General features: G+C 39.1%; 1 protein-coding gene across 1 annotated transcript; it reads left to right on the top strand.

The window, feature by feature from the left end:
- The first annotated feature begins 43 nt into the window (after positions 1-43).
- On the top strand, positions 44-27,241 carry LOC115423342 (myosin-16-like). Its single transcript, XM_030140082.1, has 46 exons — positions 44-164; positions 2,107-2,452; positions 2,549-2,824; positions 2,913-3,056; positions 5,668-5,824; positions 6,383-6,410; positions 6,513-6,609; positions 7,390-7,482; positions 7,571-7,634; positions 8,361-8,459; positions 9,048-9,151; positions 9,308-9,446; positions 10,159-10,260; positions 10,363-10,529; positions 10,607-10,777; positions 10,995-11,171; positions 12,405-12,590; positions 12,705-12,792; positions 12,929-13,046; positions 13,257-13,387; positions 13,517-13,652; positions 14,255-14,336; positions 14,975-15,148; positions 15,285-15,365; positions 15,655-15,801; positions 15,955-16,059; positions 16,527-16,613; positions 16,728-16,873; positions 16,954-17,044; positions 17,276-17,332; positions 17,470-17,556; positions 20,335-20,580; positions 20,693-20,810; positions 20,924-21,051; positions 21,821-22,017; positions 22,167-22,299; positions 22,489-22,705; positions 22,792-22,928; positions 23,043-23,146; positions 23,318-23,510; positions 23,740-23,943; positions 24,082-24,207; positions 25,138-25,308; positions 25,418-25,618; positions 25,764-25,998; positions 26,082-27,241. The coding sequence occupies exons 3-45, from the start codon at positions 2,615-2,617 to the stop codon at positions 25,959-25,961; spliced, it is 5,841 nt and encodes a 1,946-aa protein (XP_029995942.1). The 5' UTR covers positions 44-164; positions 2,107-2,452; positions 2,549-2,614; the 3' UTR covers positions 25,962-25,998; positions 26,082-27,241.
- Positions 27,242-27,543: the final 302 nt, after the last annotated feature.

Here is a 27,543-nt window from a genome sequence, read left to right as displayed (position 1 = left end):
TTTCTTCCTTTCATTTCAGACTAGAAATTCCCCGTACTATACATGTTCATTTTAACGAGAATAGAGACTTACGGGAAAATAGACTTTCATTAATGAATGACAAAACCGTCCGGTTAGTTTCATTTGATGTTAATATCAAAGTTAATGTGAGGATTAATCCACAGGTGAGCTGTCAACTTTCCATAGACATTTATTCAAATGACAAACAATTCACTGAACAGTTTGAACTGCATTCATACGCAAATTTTCTGTCAAAAATGTTTGTCCATAGTGTAAATTGGGAGTTATAATTTATTCCAGTGGTTTACAGAAATAAATAATTTAGAAGAAAGCTTTATGTCACATGGAAATCCGAAATGTTGTAGGCTGAAGCTCGATCTTATTATACCATCATATCCTATTGTTCATAAGATATTAAACACTGACACCTCTTCCACTAAGTTACACAAAGAAAAACAGAGACACATACTAAACTTCCAAATACTAAACAGTAAACAGTCATTGTCAAACATCAGCTATTTATTTCTTTACCACCCTATTTCTTTTCAATGTATAACTAAATTGTTAATTGTTAATTACACATTCTTCTCTTCCACAAGTTTACCCTTTTTACAGATGTACTGATGCACTTCTTATATTTGTACTTAGAAATATACTCATTCCCCTCAGATATTACCACATCTCTTGAACTTATTAATACTCTTTGGAAATTCTCTATTTCATGTTTTACATAGTCATTACTTTATTATTACTGTTATTTTTCAAATATGTGAGTCTACACCATGTCGATAGATGTAAACTAATAAATAAGGTAAAGAATAGCGGACTAAAAGCATTGCAATGGTCCTTTAAAGGTTAAGGGAGCTGAGTGGGCAGGGACAAGGCCTGGAGGGATTTGGCTCTTTAGCAGAACTGGGGTTAGTATTAGCTGCCAGAACAATAGACCCTCTCACCAGCCTGTTTACAGGACACTATAAATCCATATTAGCAGTGAAGCGGCTTGGCAGCCACCACACACAAACCACTTTGTCTCATGAACATGCACATGTGTTTCAACCTTTTTATTTCTGTCTCTTTCCACTTTGTTTCACATAGCTACAGCAGCCTATATGGACAAACATCTTGGCTTTGAGAGCTTTGGGTCTTTTCCCCCTGTCTTTGTGTCACTACATCTGTCCTGCTTCCACTTATGTTTTATGAATTTAGTTTTAAACACATCATCACTCCACAGGTGGTTGCAGTAACACCAGAGACAGATAAAGACACACACTTGCACACACACAAATGATTTTATCGCTCCAGAACAGTCATGTACAGCTGTTAGTATGATTATGTGATTATGTGTGTGTTTGTTGTACATTTAAGTGTGTGTGTGTGTCATTCAAAGTGCCGTTGGAACCCCTGAGACCAGCTGACTGTGTTCACAACTACTTAGATAATTCCAATCATAGAGACTAACTTAGTTTTGCCTCTTGGGACACAGTAAATGAAGATGAAGTCATTCTTTGCACAGGGCAGTTGGGAAATTGTATTGGGTGGTTGGTTTGAGGGCTCTTCTATGGTTAAATGATACATATGATAAATAAGTGAACAAACTCTACTCTATAGAGTTTGTCCAATTAGTGTTTTAAATCCCAGTTATTATTCTTTGAAAACTATGGACCTATTTTAGACCGTTTCAGATTGGAAGGATCTTGTGGCCGATTACATGTATAAGTGTACGATTAGATTTTGGTTTTCATTCCTCTGGGGAACAGGAGCAACAGCTGCTTCAGTTCGAGGAAAATCAAATCAAGTTTGAGAATCTCTGCCAGATCAAAACAGTCATTGAATGTGAAGTTTCCCTGAAAACACCAGAAAGTTTGGTGAGTCCAGAACATGCATTGGCTCCCTTTTCTCACTGAATGTGTGTGAGTGATTTGGACAAGATTTGACCGATAATAAAATGTTGGGTTTTAAACTGCCTATTGTAAGGGTTTGCAATGAAGTGACTCTTGAGTGATAGAATAAAAAATAGCATGAAAATATCAAGTCAAAATGTTCCACTCTGTCCTGTGCATCAGTGATGTTAATTTAAGATATCTTACTCATCCTAAATCCCATTAGGTGCACAGAGACAGTAAAAGCAGTGGCATCGTGGGGTTGGAACTGAGGTGTGGAAGGGCGGAAGAATGGAAAAGATAAAGAGAGTGATGGGGTGAGGAAAGGAGATGGTTTCTGCCTGACTGATGACTTTCCAGGGAAACCCTAAATGGATGGAGGCAGATTGAAGAATTCCCAGATCCCGCGCTGTCAGTGGTTGCAGAAGACAAATCAGAGGGATGAGACCTCAGGGTAATGGATGGTTTTAGAATTGTGACCATATCAGGAAAGAGAAGGCCTGATATAAAACAGCATGGCCTCAGCTAATGTAACCATAGTCCTCCTGAGCACACCTCTGACTCCTGCATTGGTAAGTGTTGAACCTGTAGCTCAGCATGGATAGGTTTACTGTCTGTCGTCTCACTACTTAAACTTTCTTTTCTGTTTTCTGTCCGATCATCTGCAGCTGCCTGTAGGTGTGTGAGCTGGTCAATCACTTGGTTGGTGTTTGTTGGTGGCCGCAGCAGCAGCCATGCCGGGTGCATATAAAGGGGAGTGTGGGGATGATGTGGACCCCATGCCCTTCCTGGTTCCCTCTGAGAAGGAACGCATGGATGCTATGAATAAGCCATATGACATCAAGCGCTCCTGCTGGGTCAAAGATGAGAAGGAGGCTTTTGTTGCCGGTGAGATTCAGTCTGAAGAAGGGGACAAAGTCACCATCAAGACTTCCAAGAACACAGTAAGGACACAGACATAAAAAATGACCACCAATTTCACATTGATCTGACGAATGATGATGATTAAATGTTGCTGTTCTCTCTGAAAAGACCGTGACCGTCAGGAAGGATGATGTCCACCAGATGAACCCTCCTAAGTTCTTCCAGGCCAGTGATATGGCCAACCTCACTTTCCTTAACGAGGCCAGCGTCTTGGAAAACCTGCGCAGCCGCTACGTCAGCATGAGGATCTATGTGAGTCTGATGAACCCTGACGCCTATAACTACACGAAAGTCCACTCAAATGCATGTCTGTGCAACATCTTATGAATGATGTTAAAGATCACAAAAGGTTGGCCAGGTGGCTTATCTTGTTTAAATGGAAGGATGTACTCCCACCAACATATGGACAATGAATCAGAGAGGTTATGCATCCTATTCACCTAGAAAAAAATTAGATATACCGTTAGGACAGTGTTTTTATTTTGTAATGATTCAGTATATATTTCATTATTATTAAAACACCACACACTTTTCCTAATAAAAATCCAGATACAATATCTGAGAAGGCATATCTTGATTGACCCGATCATGTGACCACATGCGTTACTACACTTCAACCTGCCTGGACACAATCGCAGTCAGAAAATTGGACCGAACAGAGAATGGAAAGATTTCCTTGCCCACCTGGTCTCATTAAGACATCGTCAAAAAAAAAAAAAAAAAAAAAAGTCTCTGTTTTGAATGTCTGGGGTTGCCAGAAATTTGTGGTGTTAAAATGGGGTCATGGGCCAAAATAGGTTGGGAACCACTGCGTTAGGGGTTCCACCAGAAAGTTCTATGCCACTTGGCAGCCTTTTATCTGCTTTGTAGAAGACATGGTAGCTATCAACATAAATATGTATCTCCAAAATCTGTATACCTTTTTATTTATTTATTTTTTAATTCATTTAGATTTATTTTCTTTCTTCCCCCTTATTTATTTATGTGTAAATATGTGTGTGTGTGTCTATATGTACACACACACACACACACACACACATATATATATACATATATATATATGTCGAGGCTCAAAACGGAATCTGGCCCGATTCAGAATCGGGCCGGCCCAGAATGGAATTCTATTCTAGGCCGGTCTACAATGGAATCCTGCTGCTATAATGTTATTTTTATACCATGTTTAATGCAAATGATCTAAATTTTTACAAAAATCAATACATGGAATTTGCAAATATGTGAAAAAAAAATGAAACAAACAACATTTTAATTGTAAACTATAATACACTTTATTTACAAATAGAACCTAGTGGTACTCCCCACCAATATATGGTACAGTGAAATCGACTGAAATTGACAATAGTTACTCAAGGTATGTAAGACTGAAAATGTAAAATTATGACAAATTATGGAATTATGGATCATTTGCATTAAACATGGTATAAAAATAACATTATAGCAGCAGGATTCCATTCTAGGCCGGCCTAGAATAGAATTCCATTCTGGGCCGGCCCGATTCTGAATCGGGCCAGATTCCGTTTTGGGCCTCGTCATACATACATACATATACATATACATATACATATATATATATATATATATATATATATATATATATATATATATATATATATATATATATATATATATATACGTAGATAGATAGATAGATAGATAGATAGATAGATAGATATGTGTCTGTACATATAATTTGAAGGGTTTATATGTTTTTGTATGCAGGTATATTATGTTTGGCTTCATATAAACTTAATGAAGGTCCAGTACTTTGGGTGGGTGGAGTGCACGGGGGGTAGTTGGGTAGGAACTTGATACAACAGTTCAAGTTGTATATTTCTTGTTACATATTTGAAAAATGAAAATGAAAAGACCTTTATCAGAAAAAAATATCACGAAAGGACAGAGATGCTTATAATTAAGTAGTATAAAAAAAACACTCCACTGCTCACTTAAGTCCAAGTACAAAGAGCAAAATATAGTTAATATTAGTAGTGAATCATCATTGGAGCTGTTGTAGGTAGAGCTAATTTGAACACATTAATATCCAGTTTTATATACAAGGACAGAAGATAAATCTGAGGACTCATCATGTGATAAATGTGAAAAAAAGAACAAGATGAGGTACAATAATCTGGTTTCAGAGTTTGTATTTCTGTCTAATTTTTAATTTTTGGTGCAACTTCTGATCCTTTACTGACATGAATCACTTTTTGGTTGAGCAACAGCAAAACTCAGACAACTGAAATATAAGCCTGATTACACACTGCTTTTTGTAATATATTGGTTGTTACATCATCCATTTTGTAAAATCTTAGTCTTAAAATTAAGTCGCAGTTTTCTAGTAACTAAAGCTTTAGACAGTGATAGAGAATAAATATTTTCCTCTGAGAAGTAGCAGAGGGGAAGAATAAAGTGAGATGGATAGGGTACAACTGCTTCCAAAGTGTACATAAGTCTAGTACTTTAGTAAATGTACTTATTTTCATTAAACCACTACTGAAAAGGCAAAATATTGTGTGCCCGACATTTGTAACACTTTATCAAAACCTCAGCCAATAGTTTAAAGTTTAGTAATGCTTTCTATGCCTTATAAAGACATTGTGGGAAATGGAGGATATCATCATTGCAAGAAAAAGCACACATTCAAGGATGCCTCTATTCGAAAACAGTGAAATAAAATGATCCCAGAATAATGAAGGATTTATGTTTATATGACTTTGATAGTACATACATCTATTTTATTGTGTGATAGATAGTTAAGGAATGATACACACAGAACATCTTCGAATCAAATTTGCGCCTGCAGCGGTAACATATTCTTATAACATTTTTCTCCTTCCATTTCCAGACCTATTCGGGGCTTTTTTGTGTGACGATCAACCCGTACAAATGGTTGCCCATCTACGGAGCCAAAGTGGCCCAGATCTACAAAGGGAAGAAACGCAGTGAAGTTCCCCCTCATCTCTTCTCCATCTCGGATAATGCGTACCATGACATGATGATGGGTGAGAAGAGCGGCGATAACAGGAACACTGTGTAGAGAATAAAATGCTTCAGAGTAATGAAGAGGAAGACGCAGAGGGGGGTCTTTGAAGAGCAGAGGGGAGAAACGTTTTAATCAGTCAAAGAGGGAGAGAAGAGAGCAGAAAATAGGTGGTATCGGATGAGGGGTGGGAGGAAAAGTTGGAGAACAGGCGAAGTAAGCATGCAAGAGGTATGTGGTGATTGGGGATAACCCCCTTGAGATGAGGTGTTTGGATCATTACGCAGTTGTACGGGGAATGAGGGAGCGGGGGCAGTTGCTGTAGGTTTGTAATCAGCGTGCCGTGTGATGATTTGTTCAGGGAGTAGAAAAATACTTTGAAGCCATTATGTGGCATCAGGGGATGGCTGACAGCTGTCCATGTTGTTCATACTGCTGACAGGCCTACTGCTAAGCACAGGACAGAGGACATCAACAGTCCTCTGATCTGCTCAGTGGGAAATCAGCAGTAATTATTCTCATCTTTCTCACACACTCTGTTTTTCTCCTCCCCTGCCCTCATTATGTCCTTTCACTACAGAGCATGAGAACCAGTCTATGCTGATCACGTAAGGACAAGTTTTACTCACATGACACAATGAAAAGTTAGGTTTTTCTGTGATTTCGGACTTTGTTAGCATCCTAATTTGTTTTCTGTGTTTCTTCACTAGTGGAGAATCTGGTGCTGGTAAGACTGAGAACACCAAGAAGGTTATCCAGTACTTTGCCAATGTCGGAGCTTCAGGGAGCAAACTTCCTGACTCCAAGGCAAGTACATGTTTGCATGTCTATTCATAAGTTAGTAATCAAGTAAGTCAATGGACAAGTGTGTAGTGGCATGTATTTTGCAAAGAAACTAAGTAACTAAGTAAGTAAATAAGTAGATACATCAGTCAGTAGCACATTATTTATTTAGCACTTTTCTAAAGGAAAGCAACAAAGGGTTTTATAAACAAGGAATGTAGAGTGAAAACAAACAATCCTAATTATATTGAATTAAATTCTAATTACAAAGGGAAGAAAAGAAAATACATCACTAGAACAGAATAAAATGGCATTTAAATCCAAGTCAGAGCAGAATAACCTAACAAAATAGCATAATAATAAAAGAACAACACAAAATCAGAAAAGATAACATATAGCTAAATTCATTTTGTTTTGGTTGTAAACAACAAAAAATAATACATAAGCACAAACACATAAGTCACTATCCTAAAAACAGCGTTGTATGAATATGAGGATGTAGGAGTATGGCAATGTTCATCTAATATAAGCAATGTTCTCCTCTCCTCTCCTCTCCTCTCCTCTCCTCTCCTCTCCTCTCCTCTCCTCTCCTCTCCTCTCCTCTCCTCTCCTCTCCTCTCCTCTCCTCTCCTCTCCTCTCCTCTCCTCTCCTCATCCTCTCCTCTCCTCTCCTCTCCTCTCCTCTCCTCCCCTCCCCTCCCCTCCCCTCTCCTCTCCTCTCCTCTCCTCTCCTCTCCTCTCCCCTCCTCTCCTCTCCTCTCCTCTCCTCTCCTCTCCTCTCCTCTCCTCTCCTCTCCTCTCCAGGGTTCTCTGGAGGACCAGATCATCCAGGCTAACCCGGTGCTGGAGGCATTCGGAAATGCCAAGACCATTAGGAACAACAACTCCTCACGCTTTGTAATGACAGGACATATTTGATTATGTTTGACATTGTACTGAAAACCTATAGTGAATTTCATCCCTTATTTATCTTCTGTTTTTTTAGGGAAAATTCATCCGCATTCATTTTGGCCCAACAGCTAAGCTGGCTGGTGCCGACATTGAGTCGTGTAAGAGGATTTCATCCATTTTTCCCCCTTTAGATCAGACTTTTCTAGTGCACCTTCAAAGAATACCTAAATATACTTTACTTAATTTTTTATGACTTTTCCCACATGTATTTTTTTCCTAATATTCAGTGTAATGATTGAAGTATTAAAGACTCAGTTTTTTTATACCGTGTATTTTGTGACCAGATAAACCAGTTTACTATGTGATGGTTTTACTGCTTGTGACCAAAAGCACTTTATTGAGTTGGTCATCTGGAGCTGCAAGTTTATCCAAAACTTTACCCAGATATAATGTGAAAAAGGCACAATCAGTCGCTATTTCAAAGATGTCTCTTTTTCTTTTTCTTTCTTTCTTTCTTTCTTTCTTTCTTTCTTTCTTTCTTTCTTTCTTTCTTTCTTTCTTTCTTTTGCAATCTTTCACCAGAACAGATAAGTTATGTGAGGGGTAACTTCACACAATATGGAGATAGTCTTTTATTGATTTATTGCACTGCCTCCAACATTTATCCTGTCCCTGAACACACTGCTGTACAGTATAATGTCAGTTTTGAAGAGGAAATTTTTGCCAAGATCTCAGGCTTTTTGTCTTAGAAAATATATTGTTTTTTAGATTAAATAAAGAAACATGTTAGAAAAGGAAAAATGTTAGGGGTAAATAATTAAAGTTAGCTCAAGTGACTTTTTATGAACTATGTGTCCTTTTTGTTTTGTCTATGTGTGTACCAGATCTGCTGGAAAAATCGAGAGTAATTTCCCAGCAGGCAGCTGAAAGAGGATACCACATCTTTTATCAGCTGCTGTCAGGAAGGAAGCCAGAGCTCATAGGTGAGACAAATTAGGCACCAAAGCATCCATGCGCTCCAGTTCAATGAAAGGATGGGCTCATAATATGGTGATTGCATATGAATAATAGAATTAGAAAGGAAATAGATACTTTAGCATAGATTTAGTTCAGTAGCAACAGTATGTACAATCTAGTATTTCATGATAGTCATATTTTACCAGAGGTGGCAAATTCAAACAAAAAATGTTTAAGGTTTAACCTTTAGGAAGTCCCAAGTGTCTGTGGTGAAAATCAAGAAAGTCAGTGTTCAGTCAGTATCTGATCTATCCTACACGAACAACAGCGGAGAATATGAACATATAGGTCTTTAAAGTGAAAGCAGAGGTCATTCACTCTGTTTCTTCACAGAAATAAATATTACTTCTAAAATAAAGCTTAGCTGGTAAACCACATAATATATAGTCTGAGGCATTACTGCATCTCTTTACCTCCGTCATTCTGTAACTGTAAAGTAAAATGCTCAAAAAGGTTACTATGTTTCTTACTATGTAATATTAATATTAATATTAAGATGTGTCATTTGATTACATGTTATAAACCCTCATCATTGTTGTGTTATTGTCTCTCAGAGGCACTGCTGCTGAGCCCAGATCCCAAACAGTATGTGTGGGTGTGTCAGGGGGTCACCGTGGTGGACAACATGGACGATGGTGAGGAGCTGCTCCTCACTGATGTAAGTTAACAATCGCTCAATCCACTGCGAGCTGAGCTGGATTATATCTTTGCATGCTCCTGTGAACTGATTAGCCTGTTGATGGTGCTGCTGCCTCTCTCTGATATTCTCTGTGTTCTGTCCTGTCTCTCTCTTTACATGCTCGTGTGTCCAAAGGAAGCCTTTGATGTCCTGGGCTTCACTCAGGAGGAGAAGATGAGCGTGTACAAGCTGACTGGAGGCATAATGCACTTCGGCAACATGAGGTTCAAACAGAAACCCAGAGAGGAACAGGCTGATGTGGATACCACGGAGGGTATCAAAACCACACTCCTGCACTGTGTCTGACTCACTCTTTCTGCATTTCTAATATCGAACTACCTCTCTTTGCGCTTTCCATCCGAGCATGTTCTCTTTTTTAACCTCCTTCTTTTGACATTTCTCACAACCTGTTCTCAAAATTTATCATAGTCAGTGGAAACTAACACTAAGACTAAAGTTAGCAATGAAAAATTATTTTTTATTTTTAAGAGCCAGATTTCAAAAGACAAAAATGAAATAAAAAGTACAATCAACAATGCAGTAAGACCTAAACAGAATGGCAGGTGAGCTTTGTCACTTTACACCAGTGTGAATGGTTCACAGTGTACAAGAATCATGATTTATGTCATATTCTATGTCTTGCATTCTTTCATCACACCTTTCGTCATCTGTAAATCAAGATTTCCTCACAATACATGAAAATTTAAAAAAAGAAAATCACAAGAATTACATAAAAACCATACAAAAACTAGACAATTACACTGTATGAAAATAAAATTGGTTAGACAAAACCTAATAAAAATAAAAACTGGTGAATATTTCTAAACTATTACAGCCTTTACAACCTATTTTTCAGCTTTTTCAGACAGTTTTTCCTCCTATAATCTCCTTTCACCTTCAGTTCTGATCCGTGTTCCAGCGAGTATTACTAGGTGTTGAACTCCTGTCATTCCCTCCTTATCTCGTCTTCTTTTCTCATCCTAAAGTGGCTGACAAAGTTGCCCACCTCATGGCCATCAACTCTGGGGAGCTGCAGAAGGGTATAACACGGCCCAGGGTCAAAGTTGGCAATGAGTTTGTGACCAAAGGTAAATAAAAAACATTTTCTTATTTTCCCCAAGCATTTAGAAAGAGGATTATTAATGTCATCATCCACAGTTGTTCTATATTATTTGAACTTTTATTATCAGGTCAGAACCAGGACCAGTGCGTTTACTCCATCGGTGCTCTGGCAAAAGCCATCTATGACCGGATGTTCAAGTGGATGGTGACCCGCATCAATAAGACACTGGACACTAAGATGCAGCGGCAGTACTTCATAGGAGTACTGGACATTGCAGGGTTTGAGATCTTTGAGGTGAGATTTAATAATGTTTTGTCTCATTTCATCTCGTAATCTCGCCTCCTTTGGTGAAACTGTCTTTTCTCTGCCAGTTTAACAGTTTTGAGCAGCTCTGCATCAACTTCACCAACGAGAAGCTGCAGCAGTTCTTTAACCACCACATGTTTGTGCTGGAGCAAGAAGAGTACAAGAAGGAAGGCATCGACTGGGTCTTTATTGATTTTGGTCTGGATCTGCAGGCCTGTATTGACCTGCTGGAGAAGGTAGCACACAGACACACAGCCAGCATGTATAGGACAGATGACTCTTAACATATAAGGCAATTAAAAGATTTAATGTGAATCATTTGTCTTTCCTTTCTCCCTCCCCAACTTCACTCTTAAATCCTGTCACGTCCTTTCTTCACCTCTCATCTCACTTACTTGCTCACTCTTTCTGTCTTTATCTCCTATCCTTGAACCGTCGTACCCTCTGATACAGCCTATGGGGATTTTCTCCATCCTGGAGGAGCAGTGTGTGTTTCCAAAGGCGACAGATGCGACCTTTAAAGCAGCTCTATATGACAACCACCTTGGCAAGTCCTCTAACTTCCTCAAGCCAAAAGGGGGGAAGAAAGGACCTGAAGCTCATTTTGAGTTGGTGCACTATGCTGGCACAGTGAGTACTGCATTGTTGTTAGCTTGAGTAAGAATTACTGTGTGACTTTAAAGTATCTCCTTAGACTGTGTCTCTAATATTAATACATGGACTGGTGCAGTGGTGCATCTTCCTATTAGGACCACTATACTATAGGTAAATAGGTATAAATAAATACACAGCTGGAATAAAATATTTCTCATATACAGTATGTCATGAAAAGATTGTGCCAATGTGATTTTTTCTTGATGTGTATAAATAGGAACAAAAAGAGAAATGTATCTGAAAACAAAATTATTCTGACTTTATGGGCAATAGTGTAAATCACACAAACGCAGAGCTGGAGGAAAATGCTGAGATTTTTTGAGACTATTCAAGAAATCATGCATGCACATGAAAAAAAAAAACTAGAATATTCTCTGAGAGTACAGTTTAGAGTCTTGCATTTGTCAGGAAAAAAAAATTCTCCTGAGGGAAATATTCCTTGGACACACAATGCTGTTATTGTGCAATACAGAACATTTCCACAATAATATGCAACATTATGTGGCGAAGGAATTATTTATTATTAATGTACACAACACTAGTTTTCCAAAGGTTACATGTGGCCATGTCACAGGCGGTATTTCTTATGAAATTTATAAAGATGAATAATCTTCTGTTTTTCTCAACACTGCTGAGGAAACATAAGGTCTTGTGTTTGCCCACTGAATACTGAATACATTTGCAGGAGAAAATGCAACTCCACATCTTCAATGTTAAAAGTGCTGAATATTAGAGCAAATGAATAATGTATGAGAACAGGCTGGTTAAATCATACCACAGGAAAATACTTGTAACCTCTCTGCAACAAATACAGATCATATAAGAAAAGATGGATTAGATACAGAATGCCAAAAAATGTTCTTTTTCTCAAAATGTTATGTCACTCCCTTGGCTCTGTTTTTTCAGTCTTGAATATGTAGGTTCGTTGTTATTAGAGGTGTTCTTAAAGTATACTTCCTTACATTTTGAAGCAAGAGATGACTGCAAGCAAATGCAAATTTCTGTATAATCAGAGAATATTCATTTTTTCCTCATATCTTAACCACTTACATGTCAGAAGATCTCCATTTCTCTTGTAAATTAATAGCTTTAATCTTGTAACTGTGTTTTCTCTCTGAGTGTTACCTACTTCTCCAGCTCTGTAATTTTTTTATTTTTTTTGCCTACAGTGGCCTTAACACTGACTGTCGTATACTCTGCCTCTCACAGGTGGGCTACAACATTGCTGGCTGGCTGGAGAAGAACAAAGACCCTCTGAATGAGACGGTGGTGGGACTCTTCCAGAAGTCCTCCATGCCCTTGTTGGCTGTGCTCTTCAAAGAGGAGGAGGCTGCAGCAGGGACCAAGAAACAAAAGAAAGGTTCTTCCTTCCAAACTGTCTCCAACTTCTATAGGGTAACTCACACACACACACACACACACATGCACGCATGCACGCACGCACGCACGCACACACACACACACCTGCACAAATACATATAAACTCCTCTAACTATCTTTACACAACAGGAACAATTAAACAAGCTGATGAGCACCCTGCGAAGCACTGCTCCCCACTTTGTCCGCTGCATTGTGCCAAATGAGTTCAAGAAGTCAGGTCAGTGGGGAAATAATATTTATATATGTCTTCCCCATGATTTATCATGTTTTGTGCACTCATATATGTTCTGTTTAAGCAGGAATGTATCTTATAGAAATTAATGTGTATCGTGTCTCATCCTCATGTTGTCAAGGTGTGACAGACAACCATCTAATCCTCCACCAGTTAGCCTGTAATGGTGTACTGGAGGGCATCCGCATCTGCAGGAAAGGATTCCCCAACAGACTGCAATACCCAGAATTCAAGCAAAGGTTTAACTCCCATTTACTGTCATTATTCCCCATTTTTAATTTAGCTGAAATAATGTATTTCCATCCTCTTCCCCTCTCTATAAACCAATATATAGCAATGTTTTAATATAGATTATTTCTTCCCTGCTACTTTTTTTATATTCGCATGGAGCAACTGTAACGACACAATTTCTACTCGGATTAATAAAGTACTTTGAATCTAAATCTTAGGTATTACATCCTCAACCCCAACGTCATCCCTAAGGGATTTGTTGACAACAAGAAGGCATCTGAGCTCATCCTAAGTTCTGTTGGCCTGGACAATATGGAATATCGCATTGGCCACAGCAAGGTGCACTACTGTTATATGAATTACAAACTTATAGGCTGAATCACCTCTAAACTATCTCAGACGTTGATCTATTGTAAACTTACTTTGCTTATAAATTACTCCTTTTTCCCTCTTTTTCTCTCCTCTTCTTTCCTCTCAGGTGTTTTCCGTGCAGGTGTCCTTGCAAAGCTGGAGGACATGCGCGATGAACGGCTGGCTAAGATCATAACCATGCTGCAGGCTCGCCTCAGAGGAACTCTGATGAGGATCGAGTTCAAGAAGATGGTTGACCGACGGTTAGTATGTAGCTGTATTTCAGTGTCTGAAACCTGGAGTAGAGCACTGGCACATACAGTATATAAGTGGCGTATGCAGAGGTAGTTTAGTAGCTTTGACTCAAATGTATCGAAGTGCTGGTTTGGTCGCTGAGTAATTTACCTAATGTGACATCATTAGTTTATTAGACGTTAAACAACAGTGTAGAATTACTTTTAACTACCTCATGTGCAGTTTTATAAACAGAGACAAGGGGTAAGGGGAGAAAAAAAAAACAAAAGAAAAAGAAAAGAAATATATATTTTTTTAACGTCTGAGAGGTAGAAAGCAAAATCACTGTTTGGTCGAGATGATAACAACTCATATATATCTGAAATGCAAAAAGGTTGAAAAACACTGGTTTAATCTTTTACAATGTGTTGTATTTTACAATATAAGTCTGTAATATTATCCATTCTGTAAAATATTTACCTTAATAGTAACCATTCAAGGTGTCAAATGAATATAATGCAATAACAAGCACAATATTTAATGTAGTGGTGTGCAAGTAAGATAAAATGGAAATACAGTATTTTTGTAAAAGGAAATAGTTACATTAAAAATGTACATGTCTGTGATACAGAATTGCACTGACGGCCATCCAACGAAATGTGAGGAAGTTCCTTCAGTTACGTTTCTGGGGCTGGTGGAAACTCTACACAAAGGTAAAAACATACTTTTAGCACAGCACAAAAAAACTGGGCCACCTTTAGCTGTATTGTTTTTCGGGGTTGTGATGAACATTCATAATAATGTATTTATTTTATTAAGGTACAACAGGAAAATACAGGAAATATATGAACAGTATTAAATTACATAAAAATAACACAGCTTACACATGAATGTACAGTCAGTATTAAGTGTGACTAAAAGCATCTGTAACTATGTGACATGTTTGACGTGTTGAATGAAACCTGGTGTAAAATATGAGATTAGTGCAGTAAATCTCACATTGTCTGGTCAAAGCAGTTCCAGAAGTGTTGAGTGCAAAAGGACATCACACTAAATAGTTGGTAGTTTGGTTTATAGAATTTTTTTTTTTTTTAAATTTACATATTACCTGTATATTCCCAGATTTATCTTGATACAGAGGCATGTATATGTACAGTATATATATATATATATAATATATATATATATATATATATATATATATATATATATATATATATATATATATATATATATATATATATGTATATATATATATATGGACATTTTCACAGTGCTGTACACAAAGGGAGACATGACACCTACATCTACCATGTACCTTATCGCCTGTGCTATATTTCGTCTCCCACAGGTGAAGCCCCTGCTGATGGTTGCCCGTCAGGAGGAGACCTTCAAGGCTAAAGAGGAGGAGCTGAGAGTGGCAGTGGAAAAGGTCAAGGAGCTGGAGGGCAAGCTCAAAGATCTGGATGAAAAGATGGTCACTCTGTCACAGGAGAAGAACGACCTCGCCCTGGCGCTGGCTGCAGTAAGTGCACATCCATCCACAGTTTAGTTGATATAAGACGTAAACTACTGTCCAGCAAGAGGCAACGATTATAGTTTTCCACTGTGATAGTGGAGAAAATAATGTGATGACACTACATTTCCTTTCTGTCCTACAGGAGCAGGACACGCTGGGTGATGCTGAGGAGCGCTGCACCCAACTGATGCACCAAAAGGTCCAGCTGGAAGAGTCAGTGCAGGTAAATACATCAAACTTGAAGCCATTTACTGACCTCTTTAATATGGAACAGCAAAATTTATAGAGCAATAATACAGCAACAAATAGTCTTAAGACATAATATGTATAATTTAAATGTAAAGGTGCTGTCAGCATAATTATATTCCAATAAATCCAATCCTAGATTATTATTTAATTCATGCAAAGTACCACATAGTGTTTCCCTTTGAAACAAATATTTTGACTTTTGGAATGCTGTGTGTCTTAAAAGCAAAAAAAAAAAAAAAATATTGCCATGTCTGTGAATTTAGGATCTGCGTGAGCGCCTGGAGGAAGAAGAAGGCAACACAGCCTCCCTCCATGGCCAGAGAAGGCAACTGGAGGGGGAACTGATGGACCTAAAGAGAGACCTGGAGTCTCTGGAGTCTACACTGGCCAAGACTGAGAAGGAGAAGCAGGTAAAAAAGGATGGACGTGGAAGCATAACAATAATAGGCAGAGAAATATAGTCAGACAGTAAATATTTCATGGGTTGCCAAGATCTGGAGGCTCAAATTCAGGGGGTTAGCTATACGATTTAACCGCTCAGTTCTCTTCAATGATGTGTTTAGAGTCTCGACTTCAAGGTGCGAACTCTGACAGGTGACCTTAACCATCGGGATGATCAAATTGCCAAGCTGCAGAAGGAGAAGAGAGCTCTGGAGGAACTGCAACAGGTACACACATGCAGAGATGGACGATAAACTATAAAGTCATGGAAAAAATTATTAGACCACCCCTTGCTTTCTTGCTCATTTTAATGCCTGGTACCACTAAAGGTAGATTTGTTTGGACAAATATAATGATAACAACAAAAATAGCTCATAAGAGTTTATTTTCAGAGCTGATATCTATCCATTTTTCATGTTTTCTTGATAATAACCAAAATCACGTAAGTTCTTACATCAATACTGCCAAAAACAGTGCTTTTAGGCATTCCGTGTTTTCTTTTGTCTGTTTTAGTCACATGATACACACAGGAGTTAGTACTTCATTGCGTAACCATTATTTTTGATGACCTTTGATGGTCTAATAATTTTTTCTGAACATTTTAGTGGTTAATGTTTTAAAATATCACCATTTTACCATTATTAATTTATTTGCAACCATTATAATCCGGTATATTTGTTGTCTTTTCAATCAGAAAACTCTGGATGATCTCCAAACAGAAGAAGACAAAGTGAACCATCTGACCAAGACCAACAGCAAGCTCAACGCCCAAGTCAATGAGGCATGTGGCACGTTTGCTTTCATTATCAGATTTTACTGCATGTAAACTGAATGTTTTGTGTTCTTTGTTGTATATCTAATGTGTTTGCATGTGTGGGTGTGTTTATGTGTGTAGCTGGAGGACAGCTGGGAGCAGGAGAAGAGGATCAGGGCAGAGGTGGAGAAGGCGAGGAGGAAAGCAGAGGGAGACCTAAAGATGACCCTAGAAAACCTTAATGAGATGGAAAACGCCAAGATAGATCTGGAGGAGGTCATCAAGAAGTAAGCAGCTCGTGTACACTAAATCTAGTCCAGTATTAGTCTTTTGGATGCCCTAAAACATGTTATGTGTGTTTGTGCAGGAGAGACTTTGAGATCAACAACATAAACTCGAAGCTGGAGGATGAGCAGGCTCTCAGCTCCATGCTCAGCCGCAAACTCAAAGAGCACCAGGTTTGTGATGGAAGCCTGAAAGTTTGATGACTTTTAATTGAAAGAACAATGAAAAAGACGTAACTTCAGCCTTCAAAGTGTCTGTTGAAATGTTTAACTGCAATTTCCATCTGAATTTCTTTCTTACTGGATGAAGAGCACTTGCCTTAGATTTCCTGAGGGAGGAGCAATTGTGAGACTGTTACTGATTTATTTCTTGCACATTTATCTTGTTTTTATCTTCTAATTTAGGGCCGCATCGAAGAGCTGGAGGAAGAGCTGGAGGCTGAACGAGCCATAAGGGCCAAGGTACACAATATTTAATCTATAACACTGTAACAAGTATTTAGTCCAAATCATGTATCATCATGATCTTACTCACTAAAGTCAGTGATTAAAGGTGCTTCTCTGTGTGTGCGTGTGTGTGTGTGTGTGTTGTCTAATAGGTGGAGAAGCAGAGAGCAGAACTGTCACGAGATCTGGAGGACCTCAGTGACAGGCTGGAGGAGGCGGGCGGAGCCACCGTCGCTCAGGTGAGTTTGACTGACAGCTGTCATTAAATCACATCCTTTGACAATATAAGTATGTATATTGAATTTCCATGAATAAATGAAGTGAAAACATACTGTATATGTACAAACAACATATGAAACCTATTAAAATTAGAACTGTGATTTATTGACATATATTGATGTAAACAAAAGAAGGAAACACCCTGTTTAAAAATTACAGCAACATGCATGATAAACAAGGTATGATGTCTCCTATTAAAAATTAGCTATTTCAGTCACTTCTTTACAGAAATGTTATCAAAATGTGACCCCCACCTCCATTCTGCCACTTTGCACGGCCAGTGACAATCAAATTACTATTTCTAATTTCTCTTAACCTCCTAAGACCCTAGCTATGGGTTTTCTTTCCACATTTGTGGACAAGAGTTTCACAACTTTATACAAAACAAAAAAAGAGAAAAGAAAACTGTCCACCACAAAGGACATTCCATAAAAATTTTAAAAACTGCATCTGAAAAAACTGTTGCATCATGATGTTTCCAATATAGGCCCTTATTTAATAAAAAAACAAAAAAAGCTTGTACTTTGCTGACATTTCCTGGGTCTCAGGAGGTTGAATATGTTTTTTGGTTACAGTATTTTTGTCCTTTCTCAATGAAAGGAAAAGACACTGATTATCGTGACCATTCAAGCAGAACATTTCTATTTTATTGGGTGATTCAGTAAATCATTTCATCTCTGATTTTTTGACACTTTTCAGTCAAACTTTTCACCAGAGTCAAGAAACCTTCCCTGTATTTATTCATCCAAACCACAACTGAACAATTTCAGTGTTAGCAGAACTTAAAAATTCCATCCATCCATCCATTCTCTTCCGCTTATCCGGGGCCGGGTCGCGGGGGTAACAGTCTAAGCAGGGATGCCCAGACTTCCCTCTCCCCAGACACCTCCTCCAGCTCTTCCGGGGGGATCCCGAGGCGTTCCCAGGCCAGCCGAGAGACATAGTCTCTCCAACGTGTCCTGGGTCTTCCCCGAGGTCTCCTCCCGGTGGGACATGCCCGGAACACCTCCCCAGGGAGGCGTCCAGGAGGCATCCGAAACAGATGCCCGAGCCACCTCAGCTGGCCCCTCTCGACGCGGAGGAGCAGCGGCTCTACTCCGAGCTCCTCCCTGGTGACTGAGCTCCTCACCCTATCCCTAAGGGTGCGCCCAGCCACCCGACGGAGGAAACTCATTTCGACCGCTTGTATCCGGGATCTTGTCCTTTTGGTCATGACCCAAAGCTCATGACCATAGGTGAGGGTAGGAACGTAGATTGACCGGTAAATTGAGAGCTTCGCCTCTCGGCTCAGCTCCTTCTTTACCACAACCGACCGGTACAGCGACTGCTGTACCGGTCTTAAAAATTGTTAATTTTAATTAAAAATACACTGAATGAATATATTATGTTGCCTTATAAATAACACATGTGTCTCTTCATCAGGTTATGACCAAAATTAAAATAAAAGTCAATATGTAAGTGAAACTGGAAATAGAAGTTAGTGAAGCATTACTTGTGTACAGTTGCAAAATTGAGAGTTGTTTTGACTTCCTTTATCCACCAAAATGACTGAAAGATCTGAATTTTTATAGCAAATGGTTGATACATACCTTATAAATCATACATGTAACTTTATTTCTTGTTTTGTGTTTATGATGATATTTGAAAAACTGACTTATTCCACTTCTTCTGAGACGCCCTGTGTACTCACCACATTTTACAGTGGTGAATATTTAATTTATGTTATGAACTTAGAACTTTATCTAGACATCATACACTGTGTATGTGATAATAACATATTACATCATCAATAATATACTTGAATGTGGTAAGATTATTCTTGTTGTACTATTATCCTCATGATCCTGATATACATGCTTGTCATATGGGTCTGATTAAGCGTGGACACATTTCGTGTTCAACAGTCTCTGTCATGTAAGCAAAGTAACTTATATGCATGTATTATACATATTTGAGTAGGTATTTATAGGCACTTTAACATTATGTGTAATAAAATTTGGGGAGGTAAGATTTTTAGGTGAAAAATGTCAAATTACTGCTCGCTAACACGTGGACTTGAAACAGACGTCAGTTTTTTAAGTTTTATGTAAATATTCAAAACATGTGGTTCTCAACAGAAATTAATATCAAATAGGAAAAAGTCTTTTAGATATCATGTTCAACTATGCTTAAAATAAATTTTAGAGTAAAATACTGAAAAGTCTCTGTTTTATGGACATGAGAATGTGGTAACATGTGGACAAGCTGCCGTAGTAACATGTGGACGACTCTTTACCATTGCACGCATCACCCAAAATGTTGACTTATTTTTTAAACTTATAAGCCAGGTATATTCACAATGCTTTATTGAATATATTTAACACTAACCCAGTGTGATTTACAACTTGTGATGATCCATACTGATATAGGTAAATTACAAATAAAGAGTCATTTGTCAGTCACAGATAGTCTTTTTAAATGTGTCCAGTGTATGAATTCACAAACTTCATCATTCAGAATTTTAATTTCTAAATTAATAGACAGTCTTTTGCATGTGTTTTTTGTTCATTTAATGCAGCCTAGCAGAAGGTTCGGTACTTCTCCTGTCCTGTGTATGTGGTATTTTTAAAAGGATAACCACTTGATAAATGATGTGTGCAAATTTACTTTTTCATGTTGATGTTCACTTTCGCTTGATCGGACCCATATATAACATTTCCAAATGTGGTGACAATCTTCACTTTTGGTTGGTCTTTTAGATTGAGCAGAACAGAAAGCGTGAGGGTGACCTGCTGAAACTGAGGCGGGAAGTGGAGGAGGCGGCACTCCAGTCAGAGGCCACAGCGGCAGCACTACGGAAGAAGCACTCTGACGCCATGGCAGAGCTGGGCGAGCAACTAGAGAACCTGACCAGGCTGAAGGTGAAGCTGGAGAAGGACAAACAGAGCATGAAGGCAGAGATCGAAGATCTCAACGTCACCATGGAGGCCATTCAGAGAGCAAAGGTATGAAAAGTTATGCTCTGTTGCTGATGCTGAAGTCAGGCAAAATCATTTATCATACATGTATAAACTTAGACAAACTTCTGTTTTGCATCTGTGCGTATGTGGGTGTTAGATGAATTCTGATGCCCACGCTCATAAGCTGGAGGACAGTCTGGCAGAGGCCAACGCTCGCCTGGCTGAGATGGAGCGCACTCAGACTGAGCTTAACGCTGCCAAAATCCATCTGACTGGTAGGACGCACTCACAATCACACACACACATACACATGCATACACACCTCTGAAAACACACAAATAGTGTTTCCCGGAGTTTGTCAGTGTGTGGTTTGTGTTGACGTGTTTAGCAGAGAACAATGACCTGAGCAGGGAGTTGGAGGATGTGCAGAGCAAGCTGACCCAGGCGACCAGGCTGAAGGCCTCACTCACCTCACAGGTCGATGAGCTCAAGAGACAGGTGGACGAGGAGAACAAGGTATATGACAACACACACAGACACACAAACATCTGACTTCTGTAGCGTGTCAAACTTTTATTTAGGAGACAGGGTGCATCTACACAAGGGCCAGTAGGGAGCTTGACATGAGCCTGAACACATTCTTGTTGCAGTAATATAAAAATTGTGTTTTTTGTCAGGCATTTCCGTGTATGTGTAAAATTGGGCTTTTATTGATGTACAGTTCATGCATGAGAATGAATCATTACCAACTCAGTACCAGGTTTACAAAGACACTATCTTATTCATGTTCTTACAAATAGGAATATTGAAATAAAGTCAAAGCTAAACAGAGGACTTTATAAATCCGTCTGTTCTGCCCATGTTACCATAAACAGAAATCACAGGAATGAAAATCAAATAATGAATGGATTTTCATGTAGAAATCATCAAATAAAAGGGCAGCTGTTGTTTTCCTTTGGAGGAGCAACAGATATGACACTTAAAAAGGAATCTTCTTTCCCACTTAGTAAAACATGTTTTAAGGAACGTTTTCCAGTCACAGTAAAGTCTACTACTGTTACTGCTGGAATAAACAGCGTCTGTGTTCTCAAGATTCCATATCATGTAGCAGCAAATTATTGAATTAAATACTTAAATAAATGTAATACACAATAAGAACTGAATAAATGCTTTATCTGTCATTTCTGACCAGGAAAAAGAGCTACACCAAATCCGTGGTGTTGTGTAGTTCACACTTTTCCATCCAGTAAAACCTCTCTGTGACCCTTTGTGTCTGTTTGTGCAGGGTCGTAATGCAGCCGTGGTTAGTCTGGCCAATGCCCGCCATGACCTGTCCCTGCTGAAGGAGCAGCTGGATGAGGAGTCAGAAGCTCGAGGGGAGCTGCAGCGTCTTGTGTCTAAACTCAACGCTGATGTTACCTCCTGGAGGAGCAAATATGAGACCGATGCCATCCACCGCACTGAAGAGCTGGAAGAGACTAAGTAGGTTCAGAAGAGATAAACATACACCAACTACCACCACTAAACCAAAAACAGACAACTTGAACATATACACTTGAGTTATCTTAATTCTTTAAAGTTTAAATCCCACATTTGCCTCTTCATGTCTCTTTTTTCCCATGTTCCTTCAGGCGTAAACTTGCAGTGCGTCTACAGGAGGCTGAGGAGGCGGCAGAGGCGGCCCAGGCCAGAGCTGCCAGCCTGGAAAAGGTTAAACAGAGGCTGCAGGGAGAGGTGGAGGACCTCACCATAGACCTGGAGAAGGTAAACATACACATGTGTACCAGTGTGCAATGTTTTTTGTTTGTTTTTAGTCATTGTCAATTTATTTTTCTTACTGAGTATTATCATTATTATTATTACTTATATGACTTATTACTTAAATCGTTGATAACATAAGGTAAAATAAAATAATCTAATCTAATCTAATCTAATCTGATCTTGTATCATTAGTCCAATGCAGCGGCGGCAGCTCTGGATAAAAAGCAGCGAGCTTTTGACAAGCTGGCTGCCGAGTGGAATCAGAAGAATGAGGAGCTGCAGTTAGAACTGGAACACAGTCAGAAGGAGAGCCGATCATACATGACAGAGCTCTATAAACTCAAGACGGCCTACGAAGAGAGTCAAGATCAGATCGAGACCGTCCGCAAGGAGAGCAAAACCCTCTCAGGTGAAATAATATGATAATCAAATTTGATGACATGATTTGGCCTCAATCCATGTTTTTTTTTCACAATGTACTATTGATCCCCACAGAGGAAATTAAGGAGTTGGTGGACCAGCTTGGCGAAGGAGGCCGAAGTGTCCATGAGCTGCAGAAGGCGAAAAAGAAACTTGAAGTGGAGAAGGAGGAGCTACAGCTGGCCCTGGAGGAGGCCGAAGCTTCGTTAGAGGTACAAAGAACTTTAAGCTCAGGATTAAGGATGAAGATAAAATATCAGGAGAGGAAAGATGAAAACCAAGGTGAACTAAGGTACCTGATGGTAAAGTGTGATTTGTGTGTTCAGGTGGAGGAAGGTAAGCTGGTGCGTGTACAGCTGGAGCTCGCTCAGGTCAAGGCTGACATCGACCGCAGAATTCACGAGAAGGAGGAGGAGTTTGAAGTCACCAGGTTAGAAAACACACTCTTACCTGTGTCAACAAAGGTCAAAGCTGTTAAGAAAAACATATGTCTTTATGTGGAGAAATATCTTCATCTTAAGTTAATCACAAATTATTTGAAAATCAAGTGTTGCACCCAGCTGACCCAGTTCAGCTCTGACCCGTGTCACTTGTGCTTTAGAAAGAACCATGCACGTGCAGTGGAGTCACTGCAAGCCAGCCTGGAGGCAGAGGCCAAAGGTCGCGCTGAGGCTCTGAGGATGAAGAAGAAGATGGAGGGAGACTTAAATGAGATGGAGATCCAGCTGGAGCATGCCAACCGGAACAATGCTGAGCTGGTCAAAACCCTCAAGAAACTGCAGCAGCAGATCAAAGTAAGGTTTTTATTTGATCACTGACAAGATCAAAAAACATGTAGGTTGGATTAATTCTTCTTTCATTTGACCTTGACAGAGGCACTGACTTAGATCTGGAATCAGCCTCTGGGCATTCCTAATACTAGGATATGTTCGATGCAGAGAATGAATATCCCTGTGGGAAAAGTAAGGAACGGCTCAGAACAGTTTTCAAACACTCAGCTGTTATCACTGTCACCTCATGCAGGATCTGCAGGTGCAGATGGATGAGGATGCACGTCTGCACGACGAGCTGAGGGAGAAATACAGCCTCCAGGAGCGGCGACTCTGCCTTTTGCAGGCGGAGATGGAGGAACTAAGAGGAGGCCTGGAGGCATCTGAGAGGGCCCGCAAACAAATCGAACAAGAACTGGTGGACACCACAGAGAGGTTCAGTGAGATCAATATGCAGGTTAGTGTTGGTAAACACAGACAGACAGACAGACAGACAGACAGACAGACAGACAGAGGTGCACTTTTACCTGAAAATGGAGACTGCTAGTTTGTAGATCATGTATTTGAGTGTAATATCTTGTATTTCTCCCTTTAGAACCAAAGCCTGACTATTCTGAAGAGAAAACTGGAGGCCGACCTCGCCAGACTGTCCACTGAGAATGAAGAGCTGATCTCAGAGTTTCGTGCTGCTGATGAAAGAGCCAAGAAAGCTGTGATTGATGTGAGCAAACTGAGTAATTACAACAAAAAACAAAGAAAGATCAAGTATTAAATGTTGATTTAACTGTTAAACACAAACAATTAATGTTTTTAGCCATAAATGAGCGTTATTTTTTTTACTGTTGAACCAACACTGGATTGGACGTTTATTGACTTAGACTTTGTCTCTGTTATTGAATTTGAGGCAAAAAAGTCTGCACATTCAGGTCTGCACAAAAACTGTTTTACTGGTAAACTTACAAAGACTTTGAAGACATGAGCAGGTGGCAAAAGGATGCAGCAGTACTGTGACTTATAAAAACTGACTATCCTTAATGGAAGACACTAGTGCTGATGAATTGAGTTTATGTTGCATAACAACAAGACAGCTGTAATTGTGAGTTTTCTTGTCTCCTTATTAAAAATACATAAATACTTTTTTACTTTACTTTTAGACAGTAGATAGTTAGTCTTAGCTGCCCTTACAGAGTATGTTCTCTTGTGTGCAGTATGCATACAAATGGGACATACTACTTGTCATAAAATTGTTCCTTGTACTTTAGCCCTCTTACTCATGCATCTGTTGCACAGGATTGTGGGTAGAAATAGCCAGAAATGCACGTTGGTTTACATAATGTAAAATACAACCAGATATGATAAGGTATCCTTGTGTTTTTGGTGTTTGAGACACTTAACGTATTGTAAAGTAGGTTCAATATACACATCAACAGAAGACACAGTAATACAAATAAACTTAAGGTACATATTTGACAGAATTCCCTTAAATGTATTCATAAATTCAGATCTTTGCCTAAACTTGATTGCAACTCAGACTGATTATTTGTAGTCCTGACATCACAGTCAGACCACAATCTGATACTAGATATGTTTTTTTTTCCTGTATATAAATGTGTCATGTTTAGAATTAATTCCATACGTGTATGACATTCAGGCAACACGCCTCTGTGAGGAGCTTCGTCAGGAACAGGACCGCAGCTCCCACTTGGAGAAGATCAAGAAGAACCAGGAGCAGAACCTCCGAGACCTCACACTGAGGCTGGAGGAGGCGGAGCAGCAGGCTCTGAAGGCTGGAAAACGTGCCATCCAGAAACTGGAAACCAGGGTGAGGAGGAGGTGTTATTGAGGGGTCGCAGGCAGTATCAGTGAAGTGACAAAGAGTTTAACAGGTCAGAGACTCACATCAGGTGATTCCTCCCCTTCACTGGTTCTAGGTTAAGGAGCTGGAGAATGAGCTGGACCAGGAGCAGAAACGCCACGTGGAGACGGTGAAAAACCTCCGTAAGGGAGAGCGTCGCCTCAAGGAGCTGATCTTCCAGTCGGAGGAAGACCACAAGACCAATCAGCGCATGCAGGAGCTGGTGGAGAAACTCCAGAACAAGCTCAAGTCATACAAACGCCAGATAGAGGACGCTGTGAGTAGAAATACTAATACTGGAATTAAAACAAGTTCAAATCCCCCAAAAAAGTGTGAACTATAAGCAATAATAACTCCATTATACTCCACTTCATTTATAAATGTCATTTAATTCTCTTCTTGCATTTTCTTTGACATTGCAGGAGGAGCAGGCCAACTGCAGCCTGTCCAAATACAGGAAGACGGTCCATGAGCTGGATGATGCTGAGGAACGGGCTGAAATGGCAGAAATGGCCCTGAATAAACTAAGAACCAGGAACCGAGCGTCGACCACTAAAGGCTTCACCTCAGTGGAGATCGTCCAGGTCACTAAACCTTCCAGCGGAGGACAAAACGACTAGAAAGCAACAGTTACACACACACACACATCACATGCAGGTTGGTATTTACACACATATTATATTCCACAAACAGATGAAATCCTTCAGTAAAGTCATGATTTGGTTGTTCTGATCCTACAGTGACACACACCCACTCAACCCTGAAGAGCAAGCATGACTGAGGAAGCAGGAACTCTCCAGAAAAGTCTTAAAAGGCCTCAGAAAGTCTTAAATATCTTAGTAAGACATCACCAAAAGTCTTAATCTGTGCAGTCTTATTCTGTGTTAGTTCATTTTACCCAGCATGCCCTACTGTTGTATCGTTAGCCTCATAGCATAATTGCCTATGTCGTATTTTTGGCCAAATTGTGATATCTGCATAAAATGAAGTAGCAGTGTTGGGAAAGTAAAGTTATGCAGATAATGAGGCCAAAAATATGACTAATGGTATGTAGAATGTCTTAAGTACAGTGTATGCAGTCTTTTTGACCGATATAGTTAGTAACAGGTGTCTGGTTAAATCCTTTGTTGTCATGTTTAAGTGTTTTACTCCTCAGCATCACCGTTTTCAGGATTTTTGCAGGTTCTAACAAGCTAAACATGACATTGTGAATTCATTATTAACCCTTGAAGACCTAGACCTATTTTTGTGGTGAAATGAATTTTCTTGACATTGAACCTTTCATTAGTGATTTATCACCACTTATTATAATGCTATTCTCTGCATTTTTTATTTTTCAGGGAAAATCAGGTATTTTCCTATATTTAATTTACTGACCATATAGGTGTTCATAAAAACTTATTGTAAATTCTGACGATAATATTTTAAAACAGTAATAAGGGGAACACAAGCTGACTTTTTCCAGCAAAATGTATCATTAACTGAACATAAAAATAGGCATGTACATCCGCTGTCATTTGTTAAACTACATGAACTGTACCAGTGAGTAGATACTGCACATGACAGTGTTTTCACGTTACTACTTAGCCTCTGTGGATCCAAAAAAGACATGTCAGATGTTACTGAAAAGCTGAAAAACTGCACTTTACTTGAATTATTTACATGTATTGATAGGGTTAGTGCTTCAACATTTTAGATCAGTAGATGTTTTTAGTCGGTAGCAGCTGAGGGTTAAGATCATTAGAGGGGAAATGCCCTGGAGGTAAGACAATGTTAGATAATGGCAGGTATATGCTGGTGGTTTCATGGTTTTCTTTATGGGTCCTTCTGTGAAACTGGTCCCTAAAAAACAGGACAGAGGGGCTATAAATTCAAACCAGATGTAGACTAATGTTATGAAGCAAGTTTGGAAGCACTTTGGGTCTATTTTAAAAATAAATACTTACAGAGATAAAAGAGAAACTATTTTTCAGATAAACACATTTTTGTATTATATTGCATTATATTTAATACAAAAATCTGCATGTAACACAGTCAGAAGGACACGAAAATTACACACTACTATTTTTTTAATATCTCTTTATTCTCTCACAGGTACATTTTGGGAGTTGAACTAATTATGCAAGGCAGAGTGTTTCGCAAAAATTACCACTATTGCAAAATCATTCCTGATTTATATGCGTTTAACTGGGCTGGTTCTGC

This window comes from Sphaeramia orbicularis, chromosome 8, assembly GCF_902148855.1.
Source record: "Sphaeramia orbicularis chromosome 8, fSphaOr1.1, whole genome shotgun sequence".
Lineage (NCBI taxonomy): Eukaryota > Metazoa > Chordata > Actinopteri > Kurtiformes > Apogonidae > Sphaeramia > Sphaeramia orbicularis.
Note: the sequence above shows the minus strand (reverse complement) of the source record. Positions and strands in the feature narration are given on the sequence as shown.

Coding starts and splice junctions, on each gene's coding strand:
- LOC115423342 (XM_030140082.1), top strand. CDS start 2,615: ATGCCGGGTGCATATAAAGGGGAGTGTGGGGATGATGTGGACCCCATG. Junction 13,653..14,254: donor AAGAAGATGGTTGACCGACG/GTTAGTATGTAG, acceptor TCTGTGATACAG/AATTGCACTGACGGCCATCC. Junction 23,511..23,739: donor AACTGCAGCAGCAGATCAAA/GTAAGGTTTTTA, acceptor CACCTCATGCAG/GATCTGCAGGTGCAGATGGA.